Raw genomic sequence first — 12035 nt, 5'->3', positions numbered from 1 at the left:
AAAAAATCAAGTCAGTAATTTATCCCATCAGATAAAGCATAAAAAGAAGTTTAATTTGACACCTAATTCACTTTCATATCTCAAGTATTTAAAAAGTTATGGACATTTTCATACTCGGAAATTAGCATCTTGTTCCCTATTGATTTTCTATGGACATTACAAAAAAGCTGTGATCGTGGGCAGTCAAAAACCCATAACCTTCTTAAAAATTAAGAGAACTGAATGAAATTTTCAGTTATCGTAGATTGAAGCATTCTGAAACAAATATAAAATAATCTTACTTGGATGACCTGAAATTAAAACATATAATTAGTTAGTTACCCAAGTGTAGCAAATTTCAAACTTCAATTACTAGATCTAAACATCTATCCATTTCTTAATAAATGATTAACATTTTTAAATAGCCCAAGTGTCCAAATAATATTCATAAATAATTCACAATAAAACATGATTTTGAAATCTCATTTACATTAATTTATAGGCCAAATGGAAGGAATTTTGTGTTCAATTGCTGCAAATTAAAGTCCATTTTAAATCAGCTTTCTAGTGGGATCCTGTGAACGCGCTGGTTTAGAACGTTCACATTGCGGTAGATTTGTGCCCTCAAATGCCCAGAAAAATACTGCGGGATATAAAGAGCCCAAAATGAGCTACTCGCTATAGTAAACTTTGTATAAAGGGATCTTAAGAAGCCCTTTTTAATGTAAAAATAAGCTACATACCTTTAATTGTTTGCTTTATAAAACCCTGGGGCTGCGAGAGGTCGCGGGTTTAGAGAGTGATTTTTAAACTCCTATAACTATTATACAAGGCCATAAAAACTAATATTACCTTTTGCGACGGGGTCTTTCAGCGATTTTTCGTTAATGATTTACTAGGCTGAACATTTTCGATTGCAACAGCCTAGTAAAAATCGCGTTTTAAACCCGCCCCCTCAAAACAGCGCCAAAATCACACACACGGGCTGGGGCAGATTTTCAACGACGCTTCAGGTAGGCTTTGCAACATACCTAAAATCAGTGTGAAGAAAAGGACATCTGGCATGCCCGCCTTCATTGGGGAGAGTATTGAGTACAAAGGTTAGCACATCATTGATGTGACTATACAAGTTGGTGTGACAACATTTGGAGTACTGTATGTGGTTCTGGTCATCTAACTTTAGGAAGGATGTCATGAAGTTAGAAAGGGCGCAGAAGAGATACACCAGGATATTACCTGGAACGTAGGAGGCTGGGGGGTGACCTTGTTGAGGTGTACAAGATCATGAGAGGTAAAGATAAATTCAACGCTCACAATCTTTTTCCCAGGATAGAGGATTCTAAAACTGGAGGCCATTGGCTTAAGGTGAGAGGGGAGAGATTTAAGAGGTACGTCAGGGTAACCTTTCCACTCAGAAGGTAGTCCGTGTCCGGAATGTGCTGCCAGAGAAAGCTCTCGAAGCGGATACAATTACAAGTTTAAAAACATTTGGATAAATATATGGATAGGAAAGGTTTAGAAAGCAAAGAGCCAAATGCATGCAAATGGGGCGAAGCCACTGTGGCACTGTCGGCATGGACAAGGTGGGCCAAAGGACCTGTTTCGATGCTGTATCTATCGTTCCATGGTTACAGCATGGCATGGCTGTCATCCCCTGCAAACTCATCATTCAGCTCCAAGACCTGAGCCGTCATACTTCCCTTTGCAACTTAACCCTTGATCCTTGATATTCTCATCGGCAGACCTCAATTAGCGCCTTCAGTAACGTTTCCTCCTCACTGACCCTCGGCACAGGTGTACCTCAGGGCTACATGCTTCATTCTACTCTCTTTGCATCCACGACTGTGCGTGTTGGTCGAATGTGGGTGGTGGTGGTGAGGCAGTGAACACCTGGTGGAGTGGTGCCGCACCAATACCTCGTGCTCAACATCTCCAAGACCAAAGAACTAATCGCTGACTTTAGAAGGGGAATGGTGGGAGACCATGTGCCAGTTTTCATTGGTAGGTTGATGATGGAGAGAGTTTGCAGCTGCACATTCCTGAAGGTTTAGGAATTTAACATCTCTGATGACCTGTCCTGGGCCCAGCACATAGACGATGAAGACGACGCACCAGTGACTCTAATTTCTTAGAAGTTTAAAAAGATATCAACGAATACTGTAACAAATTTCTACAGCTGCACTATGGAACGTATCCTGACTAGTCATGTCACAGCCTGGGGCAGCAGTTCCAAGGTATTGGAATGCAAGCGGCTACAGAACGTGATGGATTCAGCCCACTTTGAACACAGTCATCGCAACAGAAGAAAGTATCTACATGAAGCATTGCCTCTAGGAGGCACCATTTATAATCATGGACTCCCACCATCTGGATCTTCTTGAATTTATCATTAAACAGGAGGTGCAGAACCCTGAAGCCCCACACTATCGGGTTCAAGAACAGCAGCTCTCCTACAGCTATCAGGTTCTTGACCCCAACCCTCACAACTCTCATCTTGCCTTGACAACGGAACACTGTGTACCACCTCTCGCATTGACAGATTTTTTTTTCCATTGGTGTATTTCACTAATGTTCCTTTTTGCGCGTTCTTCTTTCTTTTCACTGTCTTGCTTTGTGTATAATTTATGTTTGTGTGTGTTTGCCGAAGCCTGTGTGGCTGTGATGCTGCTGCAAGCAAGGATTTCATTGTGCGTCCATCTAACTACTTGTGCATATCACAATAAACCTGACGACTTGAATTCCCACATGCAACAAGCTGCATAACACATGGCACTGAGTTCACTATCATTCTTTCAACCTGCAGTCCCTTTACTTTAACTAATTAGAGTAAAAAATAATGATCCTTATAGTTGTCCCTCTCAATTAAATAACACCATTAATGTTACTAATCGCATTGTCTTTATTTTAGCTTAACCCATTAAATTATAAAAGTAGTGGAATTCCTCATCTGGCCCAACTTACCATTCAGCTGCCTCCCCTGCCGCATGTCATCCTCTGAATCGTGGCGTCACCTACAACTCTACCTGCTACAGGTAGGTCCTCCTCCCTTCCCCACTGCCTCCAGCATAGGCCACAGCAGCATGCCACCCAGTTACTGCGCAAGTTATCATGGTGGCTGTTTGATGAAAGTGTACTGCAGTTGCATTGGAGTGACGTTGCTTTGGAGTGACGTTGCATTGGAGTCATTGCATTGCGGTGACATTGAACAGGAATGGCTGCATCAGAGGGGGTGAATAACGGAGAGATGGGATGTTGGAATGTTAGGATGTCTGAAATCCCATGCTGGAGATGGCACCATTAATGCTTTGCTACCTTCTCTGGTCCATATCCCCTTTGTGGCAGGTTTCCAAGGTGAGGGTCAAGGTTCCTGTCATCTCACTGTGAACGGTAACTCCTGGCTGAGGAAAATGTAGCCAAGGTCTCACACTGTTAAAGCCAAGGAATGTCATAAAGATATTGCAGCTCTATGTCTTTGTTGGATATTTCATTGTGCGGCTGTGTGGTAATCCTATGGGTGGAGAGAAATTCTGAGGTGAAAGGTTTTGTGTCAATATTTAACTCTCAATTAACATCACTTAAAACAAATTGCTTATATCTTCCTTGCTTGCTGGTAGGATGGCTAACTAATGTACATAAATGTACAGATGAGAAAGTGGGGATTACATAAAACCAATGTGAATGGGTGTTTGATGGCCGGCATGGATTTGGTGGGACGAAGGGCCTGTTTCCATCATGTATCTCTAAAACTAACACTAAAAGCTTTAAAGTAGTTTGGGATGTCTTGAGACTAGGAAATTAGCTTAATAAATACAAGTTATTTATGTTGTGTTGGATAATGTTTTCAGTTAAACAATTGAAAGGGGAGAGCACCAGAGTTGTGTGAAGACTCCAGAGCCCAGTTCAACCATCTAACTGTCCTTTTTTCAGGCACTCAAAGCCAAAGTCCTGATCAAAGGGAAGAAATTTGAAGATTCCGGGACCACAGCTGAACGAGAGGAAGAAGAAGACGATTGTGAAGATGAGAATGTAAAAAATGGAGAGAAAAATAAAAAGGTAAAAGGTAGTTAGAGACGTGAAACTGCTGTCCAGAGAACCGCTTGTATATAATCATCCAAATGGAGTTTCACCTGACCCTAATTCTCTTTCCTTTCATTTGTCTGCATTGGTTGCAAGTCCTTGTCCTACGCTGGATGAAGCCATGATGTTCAAAATGATCTATTGGGCCAGGTTACTAAAATGGATGTCATTTTCTGAACCAAGCTGTGATGTTAGTTTGTTTAAGTTTATTTTAGTTGTGTACTTTTAAGGATCTGGACTTGGTTGGCAAAGCCAGTGATCATTGTCATAAGGTCATAAGTGATAGGAGCAGAATTAGGTTGATCGGCCCATCAACTCTACTCCGCAATTCAATCATGGCTGATCTATCTTTCCCTCGCAACCCCATTCTCCTGCCATCTCCCCATAACCCTGAACACACGTACTAATCAAGAATCGATCAATCTCTGCCTTAAAAATATCCATTGACTTGGCCTCCACAGCATTCTGTGGCAGTGAATGCCACAGATTCACCTCCCTCTGACTGAAGAATTCATCACCTTCTGACTGTCATTGTGAAGATGATGGTGAGCTGCGTTTGTTAACTTCTGTAGTCCTAGTGAAATAGTTGGGCAGCAAATACTAAGATTTAGACCCAGTGATGATAAATGACCAGTGATCTACAGTATTTCCAGGTGCGTGCAACTCGGAGGAGAATTTGCGGGGGGCTTTTGTTCCATGTCCCTTTGCCATGTTCCTTCTTGGTGGTAGAAGCTGTTGCAATTTTCTCTCCATACTCTGATGCCCTGCAGGCTGAGTTGTGGGCTAGTGACAAATGATGTCAAAGGATTCAGCTCAATACTATCTGGACAAGTGTAAGGTGTTGCATGTTGGGTGGTCACATAGAGACAAGCAGCACGGATATAGGCTCTTCGGCCCAACTCATCCATGCCAACCAAGGTGCTGTATCTCAGCTAGTCCCATTTGCCCACTTGTCCCATTTGTAAGGGGGAAGTTTACAGTAAATAGTATAAAGAACATTGAAGTACAAGCATTTATTGAGCTACCTGTAAATCCGTAGCTTCCTGAAAATGGCAACATGAGTAGATAGGGTAGTAAAGAAAGCACATGCATGTTTGTTGATCAGAGTGTTGAATATAACAGTTGGGATATTGCAATTGTATGACATTTTGGTTCGGCTTCATTTGGAGTATTGAGTGCAGTTCCGGTTGCCACAGTCCAGGAAGGGTGTGGAGGCTTTGGAGAGGATGCAGAAGAGAGTCACCATCATATTTACTGGATTAAAGAGTATTAGATATAAGAAGAAGAGATTGGACAAACATGATTATTTTGTCTTGTGGAAGTATATTGAATTATGAGATGCACAGACAGTATATCTAGTCGGATATGGAAATGTCAAATAATAGAATTCATAGATTTAAAGTGAGAGAGTGAAAGTTTAAAATAGATTTAAGAGGCAAGGGTTTTTCGCACAGAGAGTGGTGGGTGCATGGAATGTGCCGTCTAGGTAAGTGGTTGAAGCAGATATGATAGCAACGTGTAAGAGACATTTAGACAGGAACATGAACAGGCCAGGAGTGGACAGATATAGAAATTATGAACTATGAGGTGGATGCAAAAAGACGCCTATGAGGTTAGGGTTGGACAATTGGATGAGTGGACAAGTACACGGTAGATGTAGTTTCATGTAGATAAATGTTTAGTTCTTTTTTTCTTAACCAAATAGACATGAATAGTGATTGTTTGAGGAAAGGGAAGGTGCAACAAGACCCGAGGCCCCTCATACACCAAGCCCTGAAAGAGGATGCCCTGAGGCACAAGCAGTTCGGAAGGCAAGTGCTATGTTGGCGTAAAAAAAGTAAATGCTGGAAAAAACGAAAAGAGCATAGCAAAACTCTTTAGGTTGGTAACCCCTAGTCCTCAGCAAAGGCCTCAGCATTGTCTCCTGTCATCCCCATCTCAGTGATTTCCAAACCTGACATAACACCAAACTCTTCTCCTGTCCCCTGCTCCTCCCATGATGATATTGAGGTACCCTTCCTAGACTACTAAGTTTAAGTCAAGACATTCAGCCTTATATGTTATAAGTATCTATTAGTACCTGCATTTCAGGGAGATTATGTTGTTTAAACCTTCACTTCAACGATTCTTTAGCTACCTTGGTCTCTTTTCTGAATGTTTAGCTGTCAAGAATCACTATTTCACGGGCTGAGCCCCCACCTCCCATTAAGGTGGAGTTGCTTCCAGCTAGTGAAGCAGTCATTTCTCCAGAGGTTATAATAAACAAAGAATTTCTAAAACACAAGTACAACGCAGTATTTACAATAGTAGAATAACGAATGAGTTGCAGATGAACAAGTCATCGGCCGAGGACAGTGGCTGAAGAATGAATTCTATGCCTTTTCTCACTAACTCCTCAACATCCTAACACTGTTGTTCAATGTGTTGACAGACATCATCTGTATGTGATGATTAGATTGGTCAGGACAAGTGGATGGCATGACTTGATTAGGTCAAGGTGGGCCTTATTTTTCTTTTACAAAGACCAGAATGTTGATAAGGTTGCCGTGGAGTTTGTAACCCTTGGCTCTGACAGCTGGAAATATTCCTTATGGCAGAAAGTGTGAGGAAATAGGGAGAGAAGGTAAGAACAGTGCTCTGAATTTGGATAATCAGCTGTGATCATACTGAATGTTGGAGAGTCTCAAGGGACCTAATGGCCTATTCACTGTTTTCTATTTTTCTGGGTTTTTTTTTAACTTATGTGCAAATATTGAGCTTTCTTTGTGACTTGCGTAGGCCTCTCTGACTCAGCCGGACAATCAATGTCACATCCCTGCTTTGTATTCAACAGGCCTGTTATCAGCGGCTACATTTCCTCGCATTCACAAAGCTATCGCCACTCCCACATTCTGGCAGAGGTTCTTTGTTTTTTTTATCTCTATTCCACCCCGGTACTGTTGGATAACCTGCCTATCTGTACACAACAGGTCAATTTCCTGAATACCTCCATTACATTGTGACAGTGCCACAAAGACTGGCACAGTGTGTCCTCCTCGTCTTCACAGAACCTCTGCTATTTCTCCTGATAAATTTGCAGGCTGATTCACGCAAGCCAGGACTGATTTGTTTTATGGGGCAGGGTTATTTGTTCTACTCCAACGTGCTGATTGTGATAAAATATTCTGTGAAAAATATTATGCAACTTTACAGCCACCTTTCGAGTAGTTGGCAGCTTGGCCTAGTAAATCACTCCTCAATGATGGAACATTGCATATTACAGAACAGTAACAGTCCCTTTGCCCCACAATGATACCAATTGAAACTAATCCCACCAGCCTGATCATGCTCTATTTCCCTCCCCCATCTCCAGCCTGTACACATGTCTGTCCAAATGCTTCTTAAATGTTGCTATTGTATCTCCCTTCAGTATCGCAGAAAAAATAACTAAACATTGGCCTATGTATTTATTTACCTATACTGGCATACGTTGACATTTCTGATTTGTGAACTGTTCAGGTTACGAAGTTCTCTTGAATACATTCCAGTTTTAACCTGAGTGGATCTGTACTTGTGATGCCACTTTAAGGGAGCTATGGATTTACATTGCAAGATCCATCTATACATTAATGCCTACTGTAAAGTTCCTCTTATGCTTGACTTCCCAAAGTGCAACACCGAATACTTCTATCTTCTGTACTCCTGTCTATTGCATTCAGTGCTCCTGATGTGGCCTCCTCTACATCGACAGGACCAAGCGAAGACCAGGTCACTCCCCAGTACCCAACCAAGCAACGGCTAGGCAGCCATTTTGACGAATACTTGTCCTCTGTCCTCTATTGCCTACTGGACCTCCCAGTTGCTAACCATTTTAACTACTCTTCCCATTCCCATACCAACCTCTCTTCCCTTGGCCTATATTACTGCCCTCATTATGTTTGGTCATCAGCTGATTCTGGATCATTTTATTTGTGCCCAAACGTCACTGATCTTTTGGAAGTTAAAGTAGGAGTAGAATATATACAGTAAATGTTAAGGTACAAAGGAATATTGGTGAAACCAAGAGACCTAGGAGATCCAAGCCTCTCTTCTATCCTCTTCAGGATAAGGCAAAGATAGATAGATTCTTGATTAGTACATGTGTCAGAGGTTATGGGGAGGAGGCAGGAGAATAGGGTTAGGAGGGAGATATATCAACCATGATTGAATGGCGGAGTAGACTTGATGGGCCAAATGGCCTAATTCTACCCTTATCCCTTATGACTCTTCATCACCTCTTCAAAAAAACTCAAATCAAATTGATGAGATACAAAGCCATACTGACTATCCCTTATCTGTCATTGCCTCTCTAGTCATGGGACCTTGCCGATGGCTCAAGATGACACCATCGCAGCAATATCACAGCAATTTCCCCCCCAGTATCTTAGGTTAGATTCTATAAGTTCCTGTGGACATCAATTGTAATGCTTTTCGAGACACTCAACACCAGATCCTTCTTGATATTGATATGTCGTAGAATATGCGTCAACATGCATTTCTCTGATCTCAACATCATCCATGTCCTTCTCCTCAGTGCAAAGCACTCATCTAGGACTTCACCCACTTCCTCTGACTCCACGTGTAAAATTTCTCTTTGTCTCTGAATGATGCTGCTCTCCCTCTTGCTACGAAGGTAGACACAAAATGCTCGAGTAACTCAGTGGGACAGGCAGCATCTCTGAAGAGAAGGATTGGGTGACATTTCGGGTCGTGACCCTTCTTCAGACTTTCTTCAGACCCCCCCCCTTGCTACCCTCTTTCTCCTAATACATGCCTAAAATAGCTTGGGATTCTCCTTAATCCTACTTGCCAGGAATATTTCATGATCTCGATTAGCCCTCCTAATTGTTTTCTTTATGATCTTCCCACCTTATTTTATATTCCTCAAGGGCATTATCCGATTTCAGCTTCCTAAACTTTACCCAGTGACCACCGTTCTAATGGTTTAAAAATAGCCGCATATAAGAACAGGGTGGGCAGCATTTTAAACTTCTGAATTGAGGCAATACCAACATTGATGGCATTAGACTAGAACTTGCTAAAGTTGATTGGAGTAGATTGTTTGTGGACAAACGGACTTCTGGAAAGTCGGATGCTTTTAAGAGTGTGATGACAAGAGTTCAGGGCATGCATGTTCCTGATGGGGTGAAGGGCGAGGCAGGTGGGCACAAGGAAGCTGAGATGATGAGAGAAATTGAGGATCTAGTCAGGATAAAGAAGGAGGCATAGGCCAGGAATCGACAACTGGGATCAAATGTATCGCGGGAGGGGTTCAAGGGACTGAGGAGCATATCAGGAGGGCAAAATAGGGGCAAGAGAAAGCTCTGGCAGACAATATTAAAGAAACTGCTGTGACATCAAGCTTGTGGAGCCCTGAATACTTTGGCAAAAATATTCAATTATTCCTCAAAGCTGATTGCATTATATTTCCAATTGGAGCTAACCTTCCAATAAAATTAATGAAATCCAGAATGTTCTAATTACACTGGGTGCCTGGATGTGAGGGATTTGCCGAGTGTTGGGCGTTTGGGGTTTGCAAACTGTTTGGGATCAACTTGATTTCATGATTATTCCCGTGCTTTTACAGGAGGCGGTCGGGGAGCTATCAGAGGAGTTAATGGACCTGGTGGTCTATTGCAAGGCTGTCCATTTTAATGGCTTCCAACACGCCTGGAGTAAGGACTGTGTCTGCGAGCTCTCATCCTTCTCTGAAAACAAAGCAAAGAAACTTATCACTGAGTCGGGTAAGACCACCCATTTTTATAACGGAAACACCACAGTACAGATCAAAGATCCTATAGCAAAGCTTTGCTATAGGATCTTTGGTACAGATCACACCCAGATTTGAAGAAGGGTCCCAAACCGAATCCTCACCTATTCCTTCCCTCCAGAGATATCTGCCTGACCCGCTGAGGAACTCCAGCATTTTTGTGTCAATCTTCCATTGTGGAGAACCGTTCCATAATCCAAACAGTTCACAAGTCAGAAATGAAGCTTGGAACGTTGTGACCACTGGGCAGAATCTGCTGACGGCAAATTCATCCCATCGGTCTCTACACACCTGTCCGTATGTATGGGCTGTACATATGTCAGGCTGAGGAGGACCTGTAATCATCGCTAATGTCAAATTCTCTGGGCTGGTCATGTACTTGTTCCTCCTTGTTTGACGGCCTGTGACCAAGATTTCCCCACCCGCTGTTCTAGCCCTGTTAGTGGTGATATGATTTCCTGATCACGTCTGATGCTCATGGCCAGTGTAGCCCTTTTGAAGTCTAGTCACTGATGGGATGTGGAAAAGGGAGCAGGATTTGTGTATAGGAAGGTTCCTGAAACACCCAGCATTGGTCAAAAGATAAATATTGGCCCATGCTGTGCCTTTATTTAAAAGCTACAAGGACAAGTCAGAGAACTACGGGCCCGTGAGTCTGATGTCAAAACACCAAAGTTGGTGGAGTTGCAGATAGAAGGGAAGGCTGTCCAAATATACAATGGGATGTGAGTCAGCTACAGAAATGGGCAGAAAAATGGCAGTTGGAGTCTAATCCGTACAATTGTGAGGTGTACTCCAATTGGGAGGTTGAATGTAAGGGGAAAGTATACAGTTAATGGCAAGACCCTTAACAGCATTGTTATACAGAGGCATCTTGCAGTCCAAGTCTACAGCACCCTGAAAGTAGCAATATTGGTTCGGGCATTACAAGAGTCAGGAAGTCATGTTGCAGCTTTGTGGAGTTTGGTTAGATTGTATTTGACCTCCCTCGTTCGCTGGAGTGTCCCTCCCTCCCGGAGTGCCCCGTCCTGCCTTGCGAGTGCATTGTGACATCACTCTGTTTTTTTTCCTAAAATGGCTGAGTTTTCGGGCTGTTTTTAAAACTTTAAATGATTGAAAAGTTCAGAAATATAGGTGGGAATGCGACAGGAAGATGTTTATCGTCTCGACGGGAAAAATGTGAGTAGGATGTGTGAAAATGGGAAGGCTGTGGCCTAGCGTTTGGAAGAAAATAGGAAAAATAACCAGATTATACACAAAAACACACACACACACACACACACACACACACACACACACACACACACACACACAAACAAGACAAAGAGCTTTAGTATTATAGAGATACGAGGGGCACATTTTTCATACAGAGGGTGATGGAAATGAGCTGCCAAAAGAAGTGATAGACGAGGGTACAATGACAACTTAAAAGTTATTTGGACATGTTCATTGGTAGGATAGGTTTATAGAGATATGGGTCAAATGCAGACAAGTGGGACTAGGTCTGGTGGACAACTTGTTCGGCATGGGTGAGTCGGGCTGAAGAGCCAGTTTCCATGCTAAATAACTCTATGATTCTATATAAAGATTGTCTCTAACAATGAATCATTTGCTTTTCAGGGAGTCTCTTTGTACGATACAACACTAAGCAGCTGTCGAGGATTTATCCCACAGGCTCCAGGGTCGACTCTTCCAACTACAACCCCCAGGAGATGTGGAATGCTGGATGCCAACTAGGTCAGACTGTTCTTCGTGATCACCTCTTCCCCAGCCAACAATGGGCTCCACTTGCCTTCGTCATCTGTTGCTGGCTCTACTTTGTTCTGGCCTTTTGTATCTCTAGTACCCTCCCCTCTACTTTGAGTCTGAAGAACCGTCCCAACCCGAAATGTCGCCCATCCTTTCACTCCAGAGATGCTGCCTGACCCGCTGAGTTACTCCAGCACTTTGTGTATATCGTCGGTATAAACCAGCACCTGCAGTTCCTTTCCACACACATCTGCTCACGTTGTTCTCGCACAATATTCAGGTCAAATTCAGACTTCACTCAATTTAATTTGAAGAGTTTCCATTACCAAGATGGTTAAAATCTCAATCTTGGTGTTTCAGAGAATACAGACCTGTCTTATTTCATCCAATGGAGATATTTATTGGTCACATTTAATTAATAGATGTCATTTTTATTTTCATG

The 12035-nt window shown here is 42.5% G+C and overlaps 1 protein-coding gene across 1 annotated transcript in view; it reads left to right on the top strand.

Annotated features, from left to right (window-relative positions):
- LOC129710252 (1-phosphatidylinositol 4,5-bisphosphate phosphodiesterase delta-3-like) overlaps positions 1–12035 on the top strand; it is a 58140-nt gene that overhangs the window by 41308 nt on the left and 4797 nt on the right. Inside the window, 3 exon segments of the mRNA XM_055657127.1 lie at positions 3907–4032; positions 9662–9818; positions 11465–11581. Of these exon segments, the coding sequence (XP_055513102.1) occupies positions 3907–4032; positions 9662–9818; positions 11465–11581 (400 nt within the window).

Source organism: Leucoraja erinacea, chromosome 27 (assembly GCF_028641065.1).
Source record: "Leucoraja erinacea ecotype New England chromosome 27, Leri_hhj_1, whole genome shotgun sequence".
NCBI classification, from domain to species: domain Eukaryota; kingdom Metazoa; phylum Chordata; class Chondrichthyes; order Rajiformes; family Rajidae; genus Leucoraja; species Leucoraja erinaceus.
Note: the sequence above shows the minus strand (reverse complement) of the source record. Positions and strands in the feature narration are given on the sequence as shown.